Source organism: Phytophthora parasitica, assembly GCF_000247585.1.
Source record: "Phytophthora parasitica INRA-310 unplaced genomic scaffold supercont2.5, whole genome shotgun sequence".
NCBI lineage: Eukaryota > Oomycota > Peronosporomycetes > Peronosporales > Peronosporaceae > Phytophthora > Phytophthora nicotianae.
In genome coordinates this window covers 1,618,788-1,643,846 of record NW_008648991.1, presented here as the reverse complement: position 1 = coordinate 1,643,846, position 25,059 = coordinate 1,618,788, and the positions used below count along the sequence as shown (strand labels likewise).

Below are 25,059 nucleotides of genomic sequence, written 5' to 3'. Positions count from 1 at the left end.
AGCAAGTATGACGGTCAGAACAGTCACTGGCTACATCCTTTGTGCTTTTGCGGGGCTTCTACAACGATGTAGACGCCTCTCTTGCCGGTTGTGGACGGACCTGCAGCGCTGCCGGATCTCGCTCGTCGCTTGGAAGTGTGGCCGCCTTCTCAAAGTGTAGCGGTAGCGTGCGCTGTGTAGCTACAACCCAGATATCACGCAGTGATTGGCTATATTTCTTCAGAGCAACTTGATTGGGTAAATTGTAAACCTTCCCAGTCCGTTCAATCAATTTTCTCAGGGTGTCACGTTGAAGTTCTTGCTTGGCAATGTTACTTCCGCATCGCGTTGAGCTGGTCCCGAAGCTGTTGACACTGCGCGAATAGTTCGTCTCGCTCCTTGCGTGTGGCTTCCAGCACCTTCGAGGCTCTATCCAACTCGCTCTGAGCTTCTTGCGCTCGAGCCTCGCGCTGTTGCTGCCGCTCGACGGCGTCTGGATCTTCCTGGCGAGGTTTTTCGCCTTCTTCCTCGTCCTCTTCATCAAAGGCATCCTCCTCGTATTCAGCATCTCGCTGCTCAGCTAACAAATCCTGCCAGTATTCGACCGTCTGCGTGTGCTGCTCATGCTGGCGCAATACCTGCAGATACAGCTTCTCGGCCGTGTCCAGTTTCTCCTGCAAGAGCTGAATTTGTTCTTGCTGCCACAGCTCCGAGCTGAAACTGGCTGAACCCTCTCCACCATTTTCTCCTTCGCGCTGTTTCGGTAGCAGTCGCAACTGGCTGCTCTGTGACCGCTGGATCGTCGCCTGCTGGCCGTCCATACGTGTCAAAAAGCCCTCCATCTCTAATAGTCTTGTTTGCCATTGTCCACTGACGACCTTGGAGCTGATACCGACTGCCTTATCTGCTTTGCTACCAGCGCTGACGCTTTTCCTTGATACTCCAGTTGATGCTGCCGACGTCCCCCTTTGTTGTTGTTGGATGTGCGCAAAGAGTCCTTGATAGCAGCGTACCAACAGGCTATACAGGTGCGAGATGAACTGTGGTTCCGTCAAATCGCTCGAGTTCGCGTGAGCTTGTGCCAGCGCATGTAGTATCACCACCGCCAATTGCCCCGTAGACAGTTCTTGCAGAGCACCACGCGACAGGTAGAGTGTGCCTTTGTCGTTGTGGCCCTTCTTCTGTGGTGAAAAGCTCGCATAACTCCCTCTGCCATTGTTATCTCGTCCAAAGTGCTCCACGATAGCTAACACAGCAACAGGTTCATCTTTTCCTGCCACAGCTTGAAGCAACAGGTCCGCGAAGTCTTGTCGGACATGCATTCGATCATCCAGCTTACTCTCTGAGACTTGTACGAGCTTCGATGCATTCACAGCATGTGCGTCCACTACTCCAAACGCAGATGAAGCCACGAAAGACTGTTTATCGTTACTCTTCTGCTTCTCGTAGCGACATCCAGCCGCCACAGCTTCAACAACGGCGCGTCGATAGGCGACAGAAGCTTTGTTGTCTTCTTCGGGACCGATCTCTTTCGGTTCAGCATTCGCTTGTGGCGAGGGCTCAAGGACGCTATGCTTGAAATCTGCTACCAAAGCTTCAATCTTCGCTAGCCGCTCTTCCAGCATGTCTTCTAGGTGCTTTACCAGTTCACCAGTCAGCACAGCTTGAGACTGAGAGGTAACTGTATCCTGTTGCTGAGGCTCTTGAGTAGTTAACTGTGCTATCACTGGGGATATCTCGAGATGTTCCTGCTTTTGACGCAGCCCAGCCTTCTCTTGAACGAGTCGCTGATTCATAACAGCGACGACGATCTGAGCCTTACGGCAGTATTCATCTTCTATCAGAGCCTTCTGCTGCACAATCCGAGCTCGCACTCGATCTTTCTGTTGTTTCCCGCGGCCTTCGAGCATCAGCGACAAACGCTGGAGTTGGGCTGCGTGCTCTCGCTCCGCCGCCTCGCGTTGTTTCACTGCTCCAGCAGGTAACGTCTGAAGCCTCGGAGTCAGCAATCGCGTCATCGCTGCACGCTCTTCAGCGAGTAAAGCTGCTAAGCGAGCGTCAACTTCAGCAAGTTGATCCTGCTCTTCCTTGGCTAGACGTCTCAGCTCCAGATGCTTCTCTTCTTCCAGTTCACGACGACGCTCATCAGCCTCTAGCTCAAGTCTACCCCGAAGTTCATTGACAAGGTCTTCAGCATCCTGTTGTGCAGCAGTGATTGGAGGTTGCTGAGACTGTTGCTGCTGGTGAACTGGTTGACAATGTGTAGCAACTGCGGGCACGTTAGTCAGTGCTGCCGAGTGTTGTGCGTCGAAATGAGCCAACAGAAATGCCACCTCGAGCATCTGTCGCTCTTTGAGGCGTTTCTCGGTGCCACGCTTGGTCTCTTCGCTTTCCTCTGTAGCTCTACACTCTGCTTCTTTCAACTTTTCTGCAAACTCCGAGTCAACTTGAGCTAGCACAGTGTCAATCTCCGCCTTGGTCTTCAGCTCATTGCCACTGCTCACTTGTCGGCTTGAGATTTCCTGAAGAGCCTGCGCCTTGCGTGCTGCTTTCTGCTGAGTCACGGCTTGTAGAGCTTGGCGTACTCTGTCAAGGGTTTTTGGTGCGAGCGCAGCCAGTTGAGCTGCCAATTCCCGTTCGTGCCGAGCACCAACAACCAGCTCCACCGCTCCAAGAAGAGACAGCTTGGCTGGCACGAGACCATACGTAAAGAGCTGCTGTACTGCTGCCACATCTTGTTGCTGCTGTCGATCTGCTTCATCTTTGTCTTCTGCACGAGACAGCACAGCTACAACCGCAGGTTGGTCATTCACAATCGGTTCCGTTACTGGAGTTGCAGCCTGTCTCGCTGCCTCAGCTAACGCAACTTCGCGCTCCTTTTCAGCCTTGGCTGCTTCTTCCGCCTCCTCCTGTTGCCTAGCATGCAAACGCTGGCGCTCGAGCTCACGCTTTTCCTCCAGCTCCCTCAGCTTTCGCGCTTTCTTGGCCGCGATTCGAGCCTCTAGTCGCGCCTTCTGTGCAGCTCCATCGGCACTATGAGTCTCACGAAGCTCTCGCAAGTTCGTGTTAAACTCGTGAGCCATTTTGTCCGCCATCTCGATCGCCTGCTGTTGGAGCTGTAAGGCTAGCGCTTCTGCTCGCTTTGCAGCTTGTTCCTCGGCTTCCCGAGTCAGTTTCGCCTCCAGTTCTTCCTTCTCGCGTCTCTGTCGAGCACGCTCCTCCTCCAGCTTCTGTGCCAAGCGCGCAGCAATTTCCTGTCGTTCTTTCTCCTCTGCCTCGGCTTCTGCTTGAGCTTGAGCCTGAGCTAAAGCTTCGGCCTTATCGCGCTCAACAGTGAGGCGAGCCTCTTCTTCAGCATCAGCGCTATGCTGTTGAGCTTTAGCACTGGCCTCCTCATCTTGGCGTTGCTTTCGTGCACGACGTAGGGCAATACGTTGCTGTAATTTCTCCTCCTGCCTCGCTTGTTCTTGAGCTAATGACGCTGTCAACGCACGCAGTTCGCGTTCGTGTTCTTCCTGTAATCGGTTCATCTCCTGTTGAGCCGCCTGTTGTTGACGCTCGGCACGTTCACGCTCTTGTTGCTGCTTCTGCTCTTGCAGGACACGTAGATCTTCTTCCTGTTTGCGTTGAATTGCGTCCCAGGCTTCTTGTTCCTGCGCCGCTAGAGCCGCAGCTAGCGCAGCCTCTTCTTCTTGCTGCTGCTTTAGTTCAGCTTCTTCTGCTGCCTTCACGTCAGCCTTTACTGTAGCTTGAGCATCCGCTAGCATCCGCTTCTCCTTTCGTCGAGCTATCCGCTCCTGTAACGCGCGTTCTTGACGCTCACGTTCTGCCTGCAAGGATTCCCGTAACTTGGCAGCTTCAGCATCGTGAGCTTCTCGACATGCTACCAACTGGGCTTCGATCTGCGCTTCGAGTCGCAACCGTTCGGCTTCGTCCTCCAGGCCTTTAGCAGCAACGCTGGCGTCATCGTGCTCCTGTTTCTGCTGTTGCTTCAGATGCCGCTTGTTTTTCTTCTCTGCTAAGCGATCAGCGAGTTTGCGCTTCGAATGTGCAGCCTCCGCAGTCTGAAGTTGCTGAGCTTCTCCACGATGCCTTTCAAATTCCGCTGCCACACGGGAGGCCTCTTCTTGAGCCTGGCGCGAAGCTGCAGCGGCTTTAGCGGATGCTGCTGCAGCCTCTTGTAGTTCTGCAGTAACCAAACGCATCGCGGCCTCCTGTCTCTCTCGTTCTTGGGCTAATGCCACAGCCTGCTCCTGCATGATCTCTTCTTGTAGTGCCGCCATTGCGACCACTTCTTCAGCATCTTCCTCGTCCAGTTTATCAGATGAACCCTTTGCTTTACGCGTTGCCTTCTTCCTGGCCAGCTTTTCACGTAACTGTGACTCGCGCTTATGTTGGTCTGCTAGCAATGCCTCCTGCAATGCACGGCGTTCACGCGCATGCTCTGCTTCCAGTCTGTTGAGTTCACGCTCTGCTGCAGCTTGTACGTCGAACGCAGCCTGGCGCTGAGCTTCAGCCTCTTGCTTCAGTTTTCGAGCCACACCCGCCAGTTCCTGCTGCTGTCGCTCTGCTAGTTGCTGCCGTGCAGATCTCTCTTGTTCCTCCAGTTCCGCTTGAGCCACTTGAGCCTCCTGTTCGATTGTAGTCTCTGTATCATAATTGTCTTTGTCAGTAGCGCCACCACTGCCAGCTTGAATCCGTTGTCGCTTAGCGTTCAGTCTCTGTTTCAGCGCGAACTCCTGCCGTGTACGCTCGGCTCGAAGTGTCTCCTCTAACTTGACCGACTCGATGTCATGAGCTTGCTTGCACGCAGCCAACTGCCGCTCAATGTCTGCAGCTCCACACTCATCTGCTTCACGTAGAGCTGTCGCGAGATGTTCCTTCTCACGTGCGGCTTCTTGTTCAAGCTCTCTTTCCTTCACTGCTTGTTCTTGTTCGATAGCCGCCAACTCCTGCTGTTCTTCAAGCAACAGAACCTTCTCAATCTCTGCTTCAGACTTCCCTAGGTCGCCTCCCTTCTGTGCTGCTCGTCGCTTATGTTCAAGGCGAGCTGCTAGCGCCTCCTTTCGAGCTGTCGTCTCCGCATCGAGTTGGTCTCGTCTAGACTTCACGCCTCGAGCATGAGCAGCCTGCACGAGTACAATCTCTCGATCCACCGACCCGTCATCCGCAGGCTCATTTACTGTCGATTCAACAGGCTTTGAGGAGCTAGCAACCTTCAGACTCTGCTGCTCTCTGTCTTGCCGTCGCTTGTGTCTTCGTTCGGCCAGACGCTTGGCCATTTCTTCTCGGCCCATGACATCTGCTACAGCCGAAACTTGTAGTCTTGAAGCTAATGCTGATTCGTATTCCGTTCTCACACGCTCCGCTTCGAGGCGAGCGGTATCCAGCAGCGTTAGAGCAGCCTCTTCTGCTGTTTTTTTAGCAGACAAAGCACAAATCTGCGCTAACAAGTCCGTTTCCTTTTCACGACGAGTTTCCAGTGCCTCTGCCTGTGCACTCGCCAGATTAGCCTCAAACGATGTTTCCGAAGCCTCCATGGCCTGACGCTCCTCTTCCTGGGCTTCTGCATCGGACATACTGATGCCATCAGATCGACGTTGTTCTCGTTTGCGACGCAGTTTCTCGCGTAGTACGAGCTGCTGGCGCTTCTTATCAGCCTCCAAACTTTCCAGCAGATCTGCTAAGCGCCGGTCGTGCTCCTGCGCAATACGCTCCAGTTCTTCACGCGCTCTCCGCTCTGCCAGGTCTGCATCATCAAGACGATGTGCAGCTGCAGCTTCCAGAGGTGCCAATATGGCGTCAACTTCCTGCTGCTCACTCTCACGCAATGCAGTCCACGCATGGACTTCCTGAGTATAAAGCTGCTCTTCCAGCTCACGCTTTAGCTCTTCTTCTTCTTCGGCGCCTTCCTTCGACATCGGCTCCGTTCCTGCTTTTCTCCCAGCTCGGCGTTGGCGAAGTCTTTCTTCCAGTAGCTGCTCTTGCTTGCGGCGCTCCATTTCGAGACTCTCGCGTAGCCTGCGTTGCGCCTCATCATGCTGCTTTCTAATTGCTGCCAACGCTGCTTCTAAGCCGTCACTATTTGACGCAAAACTAGCTGTCAATGTGTCTGCAGCTTGCTCATTTACTTGAAGAATCACCAACCTAAGCGATCGAGTCGCTATTGCAGCAGACGCGTCGATTTCGAGACTCTCTCGTTCCGCTTCTCGACCCAGAGCGGCCTCAGCGGCTTGTTTCTCACCAGACGATAACGCTGCATTGTTTTGTAGCGACTGACGTTTACGTTGAAGCCGCTCCGCTAGCTGAGTTTTGCGCAACCGAGTCTCGTCATCAAGACGTGCTTTCAACACTCCCCATTCACGATCATGTTCGTCATGCAGTCTCTGTAATTGGCTCTCCAAGTCGTCTACCACAATGGACTGCGTTTCTGCGAGTAGAATCGATGAAAGCGGCCCCTGCTTCTGCCCTAGTGGGCCCTGGGAGCTCTCCGATGATGGAGGCAATTCAGTTTTCCTCAACTGCTTAGCTGCAAGTCTCTCTTCAAGTCTTCGACGACGATCCTGGGACTTTAACTTCTCCACATCCACTTCTCCATTCAAACACGCGTAGAACTCACGAGTAACTCGTTCCACCTCGGCACAATGCGCCATAGTCAACGCTTCACGTGCTGCCTGGGCGGCTTCAGCCTCAGCGCGCAGTCGTCGAGTCTCGACTTGTAGACTTGTCTCCTTTTCACGCATTTTGTCGTCTAGCTCCTGCAGTACCTTGGTAGTCTGGTCGCTGATCACATCTTCGAGTCGTAAACGTTCGCGTTCATGCTCAGTGTTCAACTCCAGCATAGCTTTCTGGACTATTTCTTCGGACAGATCGTTCGGATGTTCTCGCTTCAGTTCCGCTAGCCGTTCAGCCCTTCGTTTCGCCATTCTTTCTAGTAATTTATCTTGTTGTCTGCGATGCTCAATTCCTAGCGATTCACGAAGAGCACGTCTACTTTCTTCATGCTCTCGGTAGATTCCATCCAGCTGCTCTTCACTCGAAACCAACCTTGTGTTAGCATCGTCACAGCGACGCTTAGCTTTGCGATCTGCTTCAGCAAAAGCAGTTCCTATTTCACCACGGAGGCGTTCATGCAGTGCGCTGAGCTGTTGGGTCTCGTTTTCAGCAATACTGCGAAGCTCCGTTGTCTCCTCTTGCTTTAAAGAATCCTCCAGCGCTTCGTGAGCATCAATATCAGTACTCTTCCCAGCGTTCTCAAGCTCCTGAAGCTTGTCCCGCCGTCTTTGCTTTAGTCGCCGGCGAAGAGCTTCTTCTTGTGCTTGTCGCTGAAGGCGCAGAGCATCACGTAGCGCTGCAGTCTCGGTCTCGAAATTCGCGTGACAGGCAGCTAGTAGTGCCTCAATGTCAGTCGTGCTTTGGACACCGGCAAACTGAACTGCTGCAGCGAGCAGCTCAAGATCCGCGTCAATCTCCGCCTCCATGGCGAATCTCCGCTTTATTGCATCTGTCACGAGCTGCTGGTGAAGTTGTTCGTCCTCTGTCTCGTCGTGTTTGTCAGCCTGCTGTCCGCTGCCGGCATGAAGGTTTACATCGCGCTTTCGCCGCAGACGACTTTCTAGTTCAGCTTTCTGCCGCGCTTCTTCCTCCTGAAGCTCCTGCTGCCGTTGCTGCCATGCGCGAAGATGACTCGCATTCAAGGCCTTGATCTGCTGCTCCATTTCTGCGGCCATGGTATCCGTCACCACATTCTGTTTGACACCACTAGCGCTACTAACCTCTACTGCAGAAGCTAACGCATCAACAGCGGTTAACTGAGACGCTACGCTGCGCTTTCGAACGATCTTTGCAGCTTCTTTCACCGAGTGTGTAGAAGGCTGTCGACTTCTCCACCACTGTACCAAAGCTACCACTTCAGCTTCGTTTCCAGAATTCAAATACTCGTTGCGAGCCTGTGAAACCGCTTCTTTACTAGCAGCGGCTGCTATCTCAGCAACAGTGGCCTCACGAAGTTGTTGCGCCAGTCGGTCTTCATGTTCACGCTGTTTTCCCATTTCCTCGTCATATGCGAGCTGAGCTTGAGCCTCCAGCTGATCTTCCAGTTTTTGTCTCTCCACCATTTCTTGCTCAGCGAGGACGGCGTTCATTTCAGCAACTTTTTCTGGAGAGGAACCGGCTGGAAGTTGTGTTTGCTGTTGCTCACGACGCTGTTTCATGCGCTGCTTCAATCGCTGCTCCTGACGATGTTTCTCAGCGTCTAACGCAACCGTAAGGGCAGCCAAAGCACTAGAGCTGTCGTCTTGTAGACGCTCAATTTCCAGTTCGATGGCCTCACGAGCTTGAGTAGCGGTCTTCGCACGTTGAGATGTCTCGTGCTCCATGGCGTCCAAAACATTTCCCAAACACTTTGCAAGCTCTATCGCACCTTTATCATCTCCTGACTTTAGTAAACTCGCAGCAACCTCGTGCTGCTGTCGACACTGACGAATCTGCCCTTCAAACTCCTTCCCACATCTGTGCAGACTGGAGGCCAATGCCTTGGCTAACGCCTCGCCTCCTTGTCTCTCGTTTTCGTCGAGTGCTGCTATTGCCACCTTCAGGTTCTCATCGATCGTCGCCAATTCCAGTTGCTCCTGCCTATCAAGTATCTCAGGTATCGATCCAGCATATTGACCTCTTCTCTTCTCCTCACTCGAACTGGGTTCCTTCTCACGTCGTCGACGGTTCATTCTCTCTATGAGTTTAGCTCTCCTCATCGCAGCGTCAGCTTCAAGATCTTGTCTGCGCTGAGCGCGTGCCTTCTCGTAGTCAGCGTGCAGTTGATCGAACTCATCCTGGAATTGTTGTTCAATCTGACCGGGAATTTTAATAGCAAGAGCTTCTAGAAGGTCTCCTGTTACCTCAAGTCGGGTACGCGGTGTATCCACAACATCTATCGTCTTTGAAGTCACTTGATTGGCTTGCACATTACTTGATAACTCATCCAGATACGCCAGTTGGGCATCTGCTACTGCCACAGCGACTGCTGCTTGAACCCTCTCAGCTTCCACCTTCTGCTGTAGCTCAAAGTGCTTGTCTCGCAGTTCTTCAATTGCTTTATTCGTGAACTCTTCTAGCTGAGTCTCCAGCTCCTCCTGTAAGCTGTTCTCATTGTCGCTTGCAGTTCGTTCAGCAAAAACATCGTCGCTCCTCTTCTTATCTTCCCTGATGCCACGACGACGTTTAGCTGATAACGCACTTTGCATCTTAGCATTAAGACGCAGCCGTTCGTTCTCGATTTCTTCTCTGAGAGCCATGAAGTCATGATCATACTCAATCTGTAGCTTCTGAAGCTCATCCTCGACATGGGCGATAACCTTTCCAGCTTCCACTTTATCTACTTCAGCAGCATTTCTTGTTATAATGACCAGCTCAGTGATGGCATCTCGAGACTGTTGTGAGTCTCTCTCCTCATCAGTAGCATGATTCGCACAGTCCGCAACCTGCTGTCGAAGGCGTTCAACCGCCCTATCCACTGCTTCTTGCTGAAGCATATCCATGTCGTCTTGCTTCTTGACAACTCCTTCCAGAATTTCTTCCTTGAGCTCTGAAGACTCCAACATCAGTTCCTTTAGTTCCTCGTCTGGCTGCGATGAATCGACCGCTTCTTCCATCATTGCGTCCGTGTTACCCTTCTGTGCATTCTTCTTTCGATGAAGGCGTTCGCTGAGTTGCTCCTTTTTAAGCGTTTCTTCCATTGCGAGAATCCGGACACGATCATTCCAAGCCTTGGAATACACGTCGTTGAGCTGTGCAATGATATCTGCGTTATCATCAACTTGAGCACCCAGCTTAGAGTCAAGTATATCCGCGATGTCTTCAGCTTCAGTTACCTGTATAGGAAGGATTTCATCTCCTGCGATGCCATCGCCGAAATCACGAAATAAAGAGTCTGGTGACTTAGCAAAGTCTCCCTCTGCTTCGTCGCCACTGCCACTTCCAAACTCCATTTCCAGACTCGATAGCTCTTTGAGATATTCTTGCTCGATGGCCAGTTCTTCTTCTCGAAATTGAGACTCAAGTGACTGCTCCTCCTCATCGTGTTGTGCACGCAGAACATCAGCATCTTCCTGCTCTCGACGCTGGACGTGGGCCTTTTTAGCCTCACGAAGTGCCTCCGTGGCAGCTTGTCTTGTTGCTAGCTCGGCCTGCGTCCGCGTAGCCTCCACACTTACCGACGACTGAATTGTACGCATATCCAAGGCGAAGTCATCTAATAAGCGCTCCTTATCTGCAGCTGAAAGTTGTGGATAGATTGTAGCTAGAGCTGATGCATACTCAGAAGCACTCTGTTGTGTGGCGCTCTCAACTTTGCGTTTTGCATCCGCTACTCGTGAGTCGATCAGCGCTGGAGGTGATTGCAGTTGTGCAGAGTGTTGCAGTGTTGCCATTGAGGGTACACTGTTCGACCGGAGAAGTGTGGTAAGCCCAACCAACAGATCTTTAATCTGGAAGAGTGTGTCATCTCGAAGTTTTGATGCAGCCAGATCTTCTGCAGTCGGAAAAAGCGGCTGAACTCTTGCCACTTCAGGTTCTTGCGTACTTGTCACCACACGAGTATGATCTCTTTGCTCTTGACTGGCAACGTTCCAATCCTCTTTTGCGCTTGTCACCGCTGTACTTAGTGTATCTTCCGCGTGTTGAGCTCCGCGTCGAAGCTTTATGATGCGTGGAGCTTCCTTTTCCAGCCTTTCGTTCACCTTCTTAGCTCCAGCGGCAACTTCTTTCAGCAATTTGCTAAGACGGCTTTGCATTTGAGCTTGTACAGCACGCTCTTTAACTGGATTTTGCTCTTCTCGAACGGCATCCAGCTCACGACGGAAGCTGGCCTCGAAGTCATCAATCGTAGCGAGTACTTGGGGGAGAGCAGCTCCAAACTTTTGCAGAGATGACAGAGGTCCAAACAGCGCCTCATCCTCTTTGTTTTGGGATTTCTCGACATCATCATGTAGTTCCAGGAGCCTTTGAATTGCGGTATTAGAGCAAGTGGAGTCTTGAGCTGCAGAACGAGGCGTGAAGTATCGTTGAGATGCTTCCAAGACAAAATTCCCTACTTCGCGTCGGCCCTTCTCCTGCACTGCAAGGTGAATAATAGATGAAGAGGTTTGTGTCATCGGGTCGGACCCTAACAACGTCTTCAAGTCGTCTAGCACCATCCGTGCATGCTCGAGACAAGATTCCTCACTTGTGCTGGTGCGCTCGGGTGTGCGATCATCAAACGATGAGGACATTTCGTGAACTATTGCGCCAGTAAGTTCTGCCAACTGCCCACTCCAGCCTTCAATTTCGCGAAGACCAGCACTCACGCTGCCCAACATGGCAGTCTTCTTCTGCTCAAATTGGTCACGCTCTTGTAGGTCACGCTCAAGATTCTCCAACAGAAATTTCTCCCTGCCTGCCACACTTTTTGATCGCGGACGTCCACTTATTTTACTTAACGGCAGAGTTTCAGACGCTTCAGCCGTCTCTGACGCACTGGGGTCCTCTTTGTTTGCATATGGAGATGACGACATGCCGGAAGCAACTAAAGCGTTCACGAACAACCTCTTGAGTTCAGTAGCCTCAGCTTGCAAGTGCTGCATCAATTGCTTCACGTCTCCTTTTTGACCCTCGAAATTTTTCGTTACAGCTTCGTGATGGAACTGAAGTCGGTCTACAAGTTCACGCAGGTCCAAGTCTTCTTCATCCCAGCGTCCCAAGTCTGCATGGTACTCCATCGTCGCTCCCTTCTTTGGTTCTTGCCCTCCAAGCTGAAGTTGCTTTGCCGTTGTCGTCGGTTCAGTCGTCAAAAGATCTCCATCTTGCGGAGGATCTGTAGTCACAGCTACAGTACCTTTCGAGTGCATAGCTGACAGGTTTACCTGTTTATTCTTTGCTCGGTATCCGCTGACGCTCTTTACGGCAGTGTTGGTCCAGCTCTTGGCTCGGAAGTAGTACAGGCCACCAATGACTGCTATCACAACTCCGAAAAGCCCACCTAGTAGTCCAATGATAAGCCCCCAGTCAGGTGCCAAGATAATGTCATCAGTCCGTCGCTTGGCACTGACAGTGATCAGATTCTTCTCATTGAGCGGAACAATCGGGGCTTCCGTAGGGCAACTTGTACCAGCTTTCATCACTACCACAATCGTCTGCGCTGCTGAGTTGAGCGAGTTCCCAAACACATACGTCCCTGGTTCTGTGAAGGAAAAAGCGAATGCTGATACGGTACTTGAGTTGGCGTTCACCTTCGTAGCAAGCGAGCGGAAGGCTCCGTAATCAAAACTCGGATTCGTATTGAGCATGGAATCCTTCAGGTAGATCGGATATGAACCAGGCACAGACAAGTCGAAGAGTAAGCCGTCTCCCACGGACAAACACACCATCGGATTCGCGATTGAAAGCGAAGTTGATGAAGTAGATAATCGTCGTCTTCGAGAAGTTGTGTCCGATATCATTGGAGGTAGATCGTAAGAACCTGAAAACCCAGTCGAGGACACTGCAATCGAGTGAAGCTGACAGTCGCTCCCTGACGTGCACGATACCTTGGAGACAAGGCCACTAGTGCTATCTTCATCCGATAAGAGCAGCACTTCTCCAGTACCAGGATCATAGAGCTGCAGTTCACCGGTACTGCTGTTAACTTGAATCTGTGTTGCTTCGTCACGGCATTTCTTGTTGCAAACAGTATCCAGGTCAGGCTGTTCATCACATTGGCAAACGCCGAGACTAGCGACATAAGTACCTGTACCATTGTTGCAGGTTGCGTCGCAAGCTTTCCCGCTCGCAGACACGCACAACCCGCTGTCAGAGCGCACTTGATTGCTGCCGCATCGGTCGTACACGATCGGTTGGCAATCCACGTCTCCGTCTTCGTCACTGCGCAAAATCATGTCTTGGTCGTAGAACTCGTAACCGGGTTCGCAGATACAGTATCCGTCTGTCATTTGAAAGGCACGATGGCTACCAACGCACGTGCATTTGGTGGCTCCGGTTCCGGCAAAGGCGCTCGTAGAGCACGGTAAACAGCTTCCTTGGCCTTCAGAATTTTGATACGAATTCTCGGTGCAAGGCAGACACGCCGATGCCTTTGAGGCTTTGTAGTTCGGTTGATAAGTTCCGCGCGGGCAGGCGATCTCCAATGAACTACCAGCAGGGCAATAGTGGCCGGGCGGGCATGGGTATCCTCTATCAACCTCTCGACTTGTCGGGTGGCTTGAATTGGTCGCTCCAAGACAGACGAATCCTTCCAAGCACCCATCGCAACGAGTTCGATTGACATCAATACCAAATGTTCCAGGAGGACATGCTTCACAGGATGAATAGAGCGACGTATACGCTCCATCTAAGGGCGTGGTTCGACCAAGGTGTCCTAGTGGACAAGGAATCTGTGCTGTTGTTCCGCTGGGACAGTAGTGACCAAGTGTACAGATCGAAGGCGACTCAACGGCGGGTGAACAGAAGAAGCCTTCCGGGCAGGTTACTGGACTGGTTGTGTTATACGGACAGTAGCTACCGCCAGGGCACAGAAGTGGTGAGCCTACACCAGCAGGACAGTGTGTAGTAGCATTGCATACTGTAGGTTGCGTAGCTCCAGTTTCACAATAGGAACCACCAATGCACTGCGAACAATCATCTGCGCTTTTCGCCCCACTAACAGCGCGATACTTTCCAGCTGGACAAGGATGCGGTTCAAACGAACCGCGTAGACAATAGTTCCCAGGTGGACAGTCGTAGTCTGTTAGATCCAGTATTCCAGTCCGACTGCACAGCTTTCCAGCATCACAAGGTAGACAGTCTTCTCGATTTGCCTTCCCTTCAGCTCCGTTAAACGTACCAGCCGGACACGGTACTTCGCTGACGCCGTAAGGGCAATACGATCCAGCAGGACACGGGACAGTATTGCTACCATCATTGCAGCTTTTCCCTGCAGGGCATGGATCACAGTCACTTTCTGCAATCCCGAGTGTCTGAAGACGTGACGAATTCTTGGGGCACGGAATGGGGTCTAGCACTCCTTCTGGGCAGTAGTAGCCGATGGGACATGGGCCTCCCAGTTCTGTCCGCCACGCGATGTCATCATCTGCTATACCGTTCGTAATTGCTGTCACTGGGTTTGGGTGATCATTTCGTAGTTTACAGTAATACCCGGCAGTACACGAAGCAGTCACTGTTCCAGCTACACAGAACTTGCCTGCAGGACAGGGAGCGCACTCAGTAGCATTCATTAGCCCCACCTCGTGCCCGTAAGTGCCATTTGGACAATACACAGGATCTTCGATCCCCTCTGGGCAATAGTATCGAAGGGGACATGGTACTGGAGTTGTAGAATTTGTATCGCAATATCCACCTGCCGGGCAAATAACACAGGAGCTTTGTTTCTCGACGCTGTTGTACGTTCCCTTCTGACACCGGATCTGGTTGAATGAACCTTCTGGACAATAAAACCCGGGATCACATATCCGTCCTGTAATTCCATCGATCGGATCAGGCACCCACGCTCCTCCGAAGCAAACGTGGCCACCGTCACACAAACCTCCAGTAATTGCGTCCTTTGGCTCCGATGTGGTTGCTTTCCCAACGCAATAATGACCAGGAGCGCAGTCACCTGACGTTGTGTTAGTTGGTGGTAACCCGGAACAAAATTTCCCTGGTGGACATTGCGCACACTCCTTTGAGCTTGCCAACGCTGTTTGATCTCCAAAAGACCCAGCCAAACACGGATATTTTCTTGGCGACGGCGTTTGCAGTGGACAATAGTAACCTTGCGGACAGATCAGAGGAGTAAAACTCCCGGCTTCGCAATAGTATCTTTCAGGACACAATTTACAGGATGCAAGACCCTTTTCATCAGCGAATGTCCCAGCAGGGCATGGGCGCGGCTCGAACGAACCCTCGGGACATTCAGATCCCTTATGACAAAGCTGTGTGGCTGTGCTTTCACCACCAGGGCAAATAAACCCGGCCGGACATTTTTCAAATGGAGTCACGATCCCAGAGGCGCTGCAGATAAACCCTGGAGAGCATGGGAGACAGTAGCTTGCGTTCACGTTTTGGGTGGTCTCTGAATACGTCCCTGGAAGACATGGGATGGGGTTGCTAGTGCCTTGTGGACAGTAATGACCGCGTGTACACACGTCACCGATCGTACCAAGCGAGTTATTTTGGCCGGTCGGCGTTGCTGTGTAAGATCCTTGTACGCAGTAGAACCCTTCCTTACAAGGCAACGCTGCGTCGGTATTTGTTGACGAACAATAAGCTCCAGCATCGCAGACGATCGGAACCGCCGAACCTTCGGGACAATTTGTACCAGGGAGACACGGCCCACCAGTTGCTGTAGTTTCTGCTGGTGTGCTTGTAGCAGATCCACCTGAACAATAAAACCCACTACGGCAATTCCCTGTTGGCTCCACAGCTGCGTATCCATCGATAAATGTACCTCCAGGAGCTGGCGTGCACTGCACAAGGTCCTGTAGTCCCTTCCGATCACCGAAAGACCCAGGTCGGCACGGGAACTGAGAAGCTCTTTGTGTACTTTCGGGACAATAGTGGCCCATCGGGCATTCGTTGCTCCGATAATCGCTGCAACCAAGAGGACAGAAGAACCCGGGTGGACACGGCAGACATATCGATGAACCGGTGACGTTGGAGTATGAACCTTCGGGGCACAAGATCGGACTCACAGCACCATGTGGACAATACGAACCGATCGGACAAACTTGTCCGCCAAAGTACATGGCCAGCTCGGATCCTTCAGTTGCACTCGTCACGATCTTCACAACACCAGAGGAAGGGTTAGGCTGCGTGTTGTTGCGCTTGCAGTAGTAGCCGCTGTCACACAATCCTGTGGGTTTAACTAGCCCTACATCGGTGCAGTACGAGCCTTCATCACAGAAGACGCAATCTCCAGCCTTTACCAATCCTGTATCATTCGAGTAGGTCCCCGTAGGGCACGGAATAGGCAAGTACGTGCCTTCGAGACAGTAACCACCAGCAGGACAGATGTGGGTCTCGTTGTCAGTAGTTCTACCAAACGCACTCTCTGATCGTGGCGGACAAAAGCTTCCTGCAGCACATAGTCCTGTAGGCTGCACCAATCCCAAAGTGGCACAGAAAGACCCCGCTGTGCAGTTTTGACACTCCGTCACATTCGTCAATCGAATGGCGTTGCTAAACGTTCCAATCGGACACGGCACGGGTAATTCTGCGGTGCCTGTAGGGCAGTAGTGACCAGTAGGGCAATCCTCATATGTACTTGTTGCTACGCCATCGCAGAAGTACCCCATCGGACACTCGTCACAAATATCTTGACCCTTGCCTGCAGCGTACGTGCCAGCACTGCACTTTAGAGGAGCAGAGCAGGCCTCCGGACAGTAGAATCCAGCAGGACAGATCGCTCCAGTCACGTCGTCCGTGGGTGTAGGCGTCGAGGCATTGGAGATGCAGTAGTAGCCAGGGTTGCACGAACCTGATGGAGCGGTCAAGCCCGTAAGGCTGCAATGTTTGCCTCCGGGACACAGCGAACATGATACCAGACTTGTACCTCCCGTTCCAGCTCGGAACGAACCGACTGGGCATGGTATTGCACTCGCTGTACCTTCTGGACAATAACTAGCCGGCGGACACACGTAACCATAGCTTTGGTTCATAGGGTTGGCAACTGGCGACGCCCCCGAGCACACAAAACCAGCTAAACAGGGTCCACTTGGAGCTGAAAGACCGTAAGAATCGCAGTACTGACCGCTGGGGCATGGTTCACACTGTTCAATTTTCACGAGACCTTGGACATCTGCAAAAGTACCAGGTAAACATTTCACTGGCAGGCCGGTACCTTCAGGACAGTAATTTCCACTGGGGCATATTGTGGGCGTAATAGTTCCCGGTAATCCGCAGTAGAAACCTGCAGGACAGATCACACATTTGTCTTGAGCAGGATAGAGATTGAACTGGCCAGGGGGGCATGGTGACGGAGCGGCGGCACCCACGAGCGAGAAAAACCCAGCCGGCGTTTCCATTTGAGTCGGTATCGTGGCTTCTCCGATACAATAGAAACCAGGATGACAACTGCCAGTCGGTAAGAGTAGCCCTGGTGTCTCGCAGTATTCACCAGGAGGACACGGCACGCATTGACCCACAGATTCCAATCCTGTGAAATTGTTATACGTCCCAGGCGGGCACAACGTTGGTGATGAAGATCCCAACGGACAGTAAGTACCTGGTGGACACTGATCACCAGTATGTCGATTGGTCACGCCAAATATTGTCGACTCGTAGTTCATCGGAGCCGATGTGTAAGCTCCCAAAGTGCAGTAATAACCAGGATCACAAAGACCTCTTGGTACGGTGAGTGCCGTCGAATCACAGTACATACCTGGAGGACACTGCAAACAGTCATCCACAGTTCTCAATCCAGTAGCGTTAGAGTACGTGCCGATCGGGCAGGGTTCTGGACTCGCTATTCCTGTGCGGCAATAGTATCCTGCTGGACACGTGACCGGGTAGGCTGTGCCAATGGGGCAATAGGAGCCTGAGACGCAAACTGCACAGTCGTCTTCACTCTGGCCCATGGTTCGATTCAGGTAGTATCTTGGTGGACACGGCACTTGAGTTCGAGAGGTTGAACGAATGGGACAGTAGAAACCAGGAGAGCACACACCTGTAGGCTCCAACGCACCGGCCAGACTGAAGTAGCCCGCTGGGGTGGGTGTGCAGTCACTCATAGTGTCTTGGCCGGTGAGGTTGCTGTACGTACCAGCAGGACAAATGATCGGTGAAGGGGTAGCAGTCGGACAATAATACCCCGGCGGACAGGCATCCGTTTCAAGCGCAGGTTCACTATCCGATCCTGCCGGGCAGTATGTGCCATTGTAGCAGGTGCCGTAAAGTGCCCCGGGCGCTGACCAACCCACTGCATTGGACCGCATATTTGCTGCACTGGTAGTCTCACTGTTGCAGAAGTAACCTGCCTCACATGTCGAGCATGCTTTTGATCCACTTGTAGAGAATTTTCCCCTGCCACAAGGTTTGGGAGTCACAGAGGCTTCAATGCAGTAGTATCCAGCTGGACAAGTGATACATGCCGGCCATGCGTCTGCTGGGCCCACCGTTTTCGTATCGTTGACTGAAGTATAACTGCCAGCCTTGCACGGAATTGGTGCCACAGACCCGGCAGGACAGTAGTAACCTGGAGGACAGTCGTCACATTGGCTTGGCTCGAATAACCACGTATTAGCCGTGTATTTTCCACTTGGACACGGGAACTGGGTACTTGAGTAAGTCCCAAGCGGACAGTAGTGACCGGGTGCACAGCTACCGTCAATGAAAGACTTGCCTCCTTGGCAATATTTTCCAGGCGGACACATATCGCACTCCGCAGCAAGTGATAGCGACGTACTGGAACTCCATGTCCCTGGTAGACACGGGAACTGGTTGGGATAGGCTGTGCCGTTCGGACAGAAGAAGCCGGGTCCGCAATCCAACATCGTCTGTGTTTCGCCTCCTGTGCCTTGTAAACAGGAGTGACGCAACGGACAAATAGTACAGTCTTGAGATCGGATGAGCTCGACACTCTCTGTGTACGTTCCAGCAGGGCAGGGATGGTCCGTCGCAAGTACTGTGCCACCTGGACAATAGTGGCCCTTAGTGCATCGATCCACGTAGTCACTTTGCCCCACGTGAGGACACGACCAACCAGGCGGACAGTCCAGACATTCGTGCACATCTGCAGCTCCCGTTTTTGGATTATATCGACCCGCTGGGCACTTTGTTGGAGAACTACTCGCTTCCGGGCAGTAGCTTCCAAGTGGACATTCGTTGCACTGCGACCCGATAGTCAACCCAGTCTGCGGGCCACTAAACGTTCCAGCGGGACACGGGTACTGGTTCACCGTGCGGGTGCCTTCTAAACAGTAATAGCCTTGTGGACATGGCTGTGGCTGTGAACTTCCAGTTGGGCAATACGACCCTGCTGGACAGATCTGACAGACATCCGAGCTCTTTTGACCTTGATTCGGATTGAAAGTTCCAGCTGGACATGGATTTTGAGACGCACGCTTGGTGCCTTCCGGGCAGAAAAACCCCGCGGGGCATATCTGCCGTGTCAGTGGTGTCGTTCCCATTTCGCAGTAATAGCCCTCTGGACAAGGAGCACATGCATGATCAATGCTCTACAATATTCAAATAACACGATCAGTGATGTGGTTGAAGAATGAACGGTGACTGCGTTCGTACCTCTCCAGCCGTCACATTACCAAACGTGCCTGCAGGACACAGGAAAAATGTTGTCGGCGGGTTGCAGTAGCCGCCCATTGGACAAGCGTCTTCTTCTGGAGTCGGGTTCGTTGATGCGAGACTGCACTTGTATCCTGGATAGCACGAACGACAGTTTGCCACAGCACCTTCACTGTAGTAGCCAACAGGACACGGTTGCGGTAGCTGGTCGGATCGTGGGCACTCGTAACCAGGATCACATGCTAAACAACTCGTAGACCCGCGCAGACTGTAGTAGCCGACAGAGCAGTTCTTTGGCATTTCGTTGGGTTTGTCGCAATAGTATCCTCGAGGACACTCAACGCATGAACCTGAGCCTGTTGGCGAATAGTATCCTGACTGACACAGCTCGACACTGGAGCTGTTAGAATATGAGCATGCATAACCAGCTGGACACGGTGTGCAAGAGCTCGCTCCGCCAGTTGAGTACGTTCCTTTAGCGCAAGGAACAAGTAGCTTGGTCGTTCGATCCGGACACACATAACCAGCGGGGCAAGCAGTACAAACCTTGGAACCAGCCAAACCGTAGTAGCCATCAGGGCAAGTAGCCGGAGGAGACGTCGACGGATCTGGACAGGCATAGCCAGCAGGGCAAATTGTACACTGCACTGCTCCTCCAGACGAGTACCATCCTGGTGCGCATACTGCATTCTGACTTCCATCCACGCGTGGACACATATGCCCTATCGGACACGAGATGCAGTGTGCTTGACCACCCAGCGAATACGTTCCTGGGGCACACGCTTCCTTGATTCCTTGAGTCGTTACTGGACACTGCATCCCAGCAGGGCATGTTGTGCAAACAGTCGCTCCAGGCTCGGCGTATGTTCCATTAAGACATGCGAGCTGGACAGTCTGGCCTGACTGTGGGCAATAATGTCCAGCAGAACACTGTGTACAATTATCCTGGCCATGAACGCTGAAAGTTCCGGGGTCACACACTGTTGGTGCTGTTGTTGAGTTCACGCACGCAAATCCAGCAGGGCAAGGCAAACAGGCTGAAGCCGTGCCTAAACTATACGTTCCGCTTGGACACGTTACTGGTGCACTGGACGATGACGTACAATCCATTCCAGCGGGGCATGGGATGCAAGTTGTGCTTCCCTTTTCGGCATAATACCACGTAGGACACGGGATCGGATCCGAAGTTGGTTGCGGGCAGTACTTGCCAGCAGGGCAGTCCAAACACTCCACTGAGCCAGCAGTAGAGTACATTCCATCGGCACATCGAACAGGAGCTTCTGATGTTGTTGCACACTTGGAACCTTTTGGACATTGTGTGCACTGATCATCTCCCTCTAAACTGTAAGTTCCAGAAGGACACGCCATGACTGCACTCTTCAGTGGAGAGCATTCGTAGCCCTTTGGACATGAAATACAAGCTGAGTGATCCGCATTGTTCGTTTGACCCAGCGGACACGCCACAGGGTCTCCTGAAGTCGTGCAAGTATATCCATACGGGCAGGCTGTGCATGCAACGGCTCCACTGCGACTGTAGGTACCTTGAGCACATTTCGTCGGCGGCAATGAGGTAGATGGACAATAACTTCCAGCATCGCACAGCATGCACGGAGTTGATGCGTTTATTGAGTAGTAACCCGCAGCGCAGGCAACCGGAGCCGCATCAATCGAGCACTTCACGCCAGAACCACACGGAGTACACACCGTGGCATTGCCTAGCGAGTAAGTGCCTGTGGCACAACTCAACGCAGCGCTAGACGGGTCAGGACAATAGCTGCCTGCTGGACACGCATGACAAACGGGATCGCCCTGACCAAAACCAACAACACGAACAATTAGTTATTCCTATCAAGACACGGTCGCATCGCTATGCCATACCTCCATGCTGTAACTTCCAAGCTGACAAAGAACTGGTGATTGGCTCACATCGACACAGCTGTGTCCAGCAGGACACGTACGACATGACATCGCTCTTTCGTTGCTGCTGTATGTGCCTGATATACACACAACAGGCTCAGATGTTGTAGAGCTACTACAAGCGTATCCGTGAGGGCACACTTTGCACACTGTTGAGCCCTGAGCGCTGTAGTACCCTGCACCACACACTTGCGGTGCTTGATCTGTAGATGGACATGAGTGTCCACTTGGGCACGTCGTGCAGGTCGAGCTGTCCGCGAGAGAGTAAGTGCCACTTGAACACGCAACTGGTCTGATTGTCGGATCAGAGCACGCATATCCAGCAGAACAGTTTTCGCAGGGTGTAGCCCCAGAATTAACAGAATAAGTGCCTTGTGCGCACGCAACAGGATTAATTGAGCCTTTAGGGCAGTAATAACCCTCTGGACAATGTGTACATGTAGACTGGAACGTCTCATTGTTGAAGCTTCCCGCTGGGCATTCATGGCACCGCGTTTCACCAGTACCTGAATAGAAACCAGTAGGACAAGGTTCAGGGCTTGCTTCTTTATCACTGCAAGATGCACCAGCCGGGCACACTAGACAATTCGACAATCCTTCAGTGTGCGCATACATTCCAGTCGAGCAAGTCTGACAAGCACTAACGTCATGTGCAAATTCCACACTAGACGACGTGCCTTTAGGGCACGCCACTGGTGCCGCACAGGATCCCGCACAGAAATATCCAAGTGGACATCCAACACACTGTGACTCCCCCGTTGCAGTGTTAACGAGCGGGAACCATCCTGCTCGACATGGCTCCACACAAGATTCCATCTCAAGCGGCTCGTAGTATACCAAAACTTCGTTCTGGGGGAAAACTCGATCGCTTTTGCCATTATAGTTTGCATCAGCCGACGAAAGCTGATGAAAAATGCCACTAGTTGCTCTAGCAGTCGATGCTGTGAGGGATGCCACCACGTTAATAATCTTCGGTGTGTTCCACGAATTAGTTGTAAACACCACTTGATCCGGAAATGTCTCGATAAATAAATCCTGCGGTGTCATCTGAATAACGACATCGTTGCTTGGTTGCGACAGTAGAGAAATCTGGTAACTGTCATTGCGAAGTCCCTCAACAACTGCAAGAAAGCGCTCGGAGAGATGAACGGCAGGAAAATCGTTCTCGCTAATGTGAACGTTCACTTCATCGATCATCGCAAATGAGTTGCCGCTGTCACCGGTAACAATAGTGTGTCCAATTCTCACGATGCTTTCCTCAGTGGAACTTCCGCTCACAACGTAATCATTCGATGCAGTCACTGTGATTTTTGTAGGGGTAGACCAATTTGACGCGGAAAATATTACTGACTCCGGATCAAGCGTTAGCTTCTCTCTTGAAGTAGAATCTCCCACTGCAAGTGTTAGCGCAGTATTTCCATAAGGTGGCGCACTCAATGAGACCGTGTAATGCCCACCTGTAGCATCGCCTTCAGTCACTGGAAGACTCAAACTGCTAAACACTACGCGTGCTTTCGCAAGGACATTATCTGACGTGTCCACATACGCCTGGTCGATGATGCGGTTAGCTGAATCCAGTGTCTGCAAGAGAACAGATGGACCTAGTGGACCCTCCAACAACGGGTGAATGATCCCTTTCAGCACAATGGCCACGTCCTGCATCTCCGCACTGTCCGTTCCAGAGCCGAGATCTCGCTTAATCCAAATCGCATTATTCTTCGTCGAAATCGTAAAATCACCGTTTAATCCAGCAATACTTGACAAGGTGACACCCGGTAACGATCCATACATGTACGGCAAATACACAGCAATGGCCCCGTCATTCGGCACAACGTGTGACAGCGTCATGTGAGCCATTACGGACACACTCCTACCACTTAGTAAGTTTGAAAGTGCCAGCTGTGCATTCCAAATCGTTCCGGGCTCAATCTCCATCATCGGCAACTGCAAAGTCCGCGTAAACTGAGCTCCACTATCCGAAATCTCCATCGTCCCGACACTAACTCGACCAGCACGAGTAGGATTTGTGATACCCGTCAATTTGAATCGTAGCTGGGTACCGGAAGTCACTTCCGTTCCAGTTCCACTGCGCTGCACGGTCAGCTTATTCGCATTTGTGTCCACCGTGACACTCCAAGTGCCGTCCAATGTCTCTCTCAGCACTGCATCGTCCACGCTAGCGTCAGACGCAACGGTAAACTGCGAGCCGACGCGAATTTCGAGCAGTGCATCCGCTGGGAGCAGAGGATCGTCCCCCGTCGTGAGCACAAGGTCCAATACCGCCGCAGCACCCACCGTCGAGTTTCTCCATGAGGAAGATACTGTGGCATCAGCTGCATGAACGATGGAATGATATCCAGCAAGTATCAGCAGAATCAAGTATAGCAGGTAGCGCCCCAGACGCATTTTGTCAAAAGCGGCACGAAGAGACGCTAAGTGATAAATATTGTGAATTCTGGCCAAAATTTTCAGACTGGTGTAGTTGAGCAACAAATCAACAGGTTCGCGTGATTGGATAAAATCATTAACCCTTTCCCTAAGAACAACATTCAGCCTAGCTTCAGACTCCGACCAAGGTAAGCTAAGTACTAGACTACTCCCTCACCATATCCATAAAGATATTAAGCGAACAGCGTCTTTCGACCTCGTGATCGACACCAACTACCCTGTCTTGGAAGTGGCAACATTATGGAGGAAGTGGTCACAAAGCAGCACGCACATCCAAACACAGTGATCCATTGTCTATACGGATTTTATTGTCTGGGATACACTTCCCATGTGTACAAGTTGTACAGTACAACAAAACCGTACAGACTATCGGCAACTGGATTCATACAAACGAGCAAACAGGGACATTTGAGCGGGTACAAACATCAGCCACCAACAAGTTTACCCTCGCACACAGGCAATGCCTGTGTGCTTTTTTTAGCCAACCACTAGTCTATCTGGATGAAGCACAGGATGCTTTCCAGCGCGCAGACAGCATCACTATTTCGAAGTCTTCAGTGTGGCGGATCATCCACGACGGTGGGCTTACGCGAAGAGTTATAGAGAGGCGTGCTTGGCACATAAAGAGCGCGACGTATTTCGGTTCGTGGAGGAGCTAAGCTTCATTGACTGGAGTCACAACAACCTCGTTTTCCTCAATGAGGTTTCATTCGATAACCGAGGTATGATTAGGAAGAGAGGATACCCACTTAAAGGGGCATCGCTAATAGGGGGGATTTTCACCGCAAGCCGAGGGTGGCGATGTTAGCTTTCATTTGTGTGAGTGGACTGCTGAACGTCTACGATACTGAAGGTACATTTGATAGATTTTCGTTTCGTGGAGTGCTGCCTGCAAAGATTTTGTTTACTCTACAAAAGTGGAGTCGTCAGTATCCAGGGTCGAGTTTTGTCTGGATTCTAGATGCTGCATCCATCCACAGGTACCCGGAGATCGTACACTTCTTAAGAAGTGTTGGGTGTTGTGCCACTATTTCTTCCGGCATAATGCCAATTTTTCAACCCGATAGAATTTATGTTCGGGTGCATCAAGAAAATGTTCCAGCGTCACTACATTGAATCAAGCGGTCGTGACATCCTTGCTTTCGCTGTGGAGACGTTCCAGAGATTTGAAGGATTCAATATGTCAAGAATATTTGAACATTGTGGGTGGAGACAGCAAGGGCACTTTGACCCAACAGGCCCGATATCAAAGGAGAGACAAACATTATCAACAACTAGCTGTGACCTGGAAAATCCTGAAAAAGAAGAAGCTCTAGGCTTTGCTATACGACGGTTCTCCTATAGCTCAGTTGGTAGAGCGTGCGGCTGTTAACCTCAAGGTCGCTGGTTCAAACCCAGCTGGGAGAGCTTCTTTTGCACCACCCACCTACCTAACTACTGTCGTCGACTTGTTCTGCTTGTTCTGCTTGT

At 51.8% G+C, this 25,059-nt stretch overlaps 1 protein-coding gene and 1 non-coding gene across 2 annotated transcripts; one reads left to right on the top strand and one right to left on the bottom strand.

Annotated features, from left to right (window-relative positions):
- Positions 1-311: 311 nt before the first annotated feature.
- Positions 312-23,547, bottom strand: PPTG_04835 (hypothetical protein; the record flags this gene model as incomplete). Its single annotated transcript, XM_008897140.1, has 5 exons — positions 312-19,160; positions 19,225-21,033; positions 21,103-21,218; positions 21,317-21,719; positions 21,787-23,547. The coding sequence occupies 5 exons, from the start codon at positions 23,545-23,547 to the stop codon at positions 312-314; spliced, it is 22,938 nt and encodes a 7,645-aa protein (XP_008895388.1).
- A 1,376-nt stretch (positions 23,548-24,923) lies between these two features.
- Positions 24,924-24,996, top strand: PPTG_20520. Its single transcript has one exon. It is a non-coding gene; the product is annotated as a tRNA-Asn (tRNA).
- Positions 24,997-25,059: the final 63 nt, after the last annotated feature.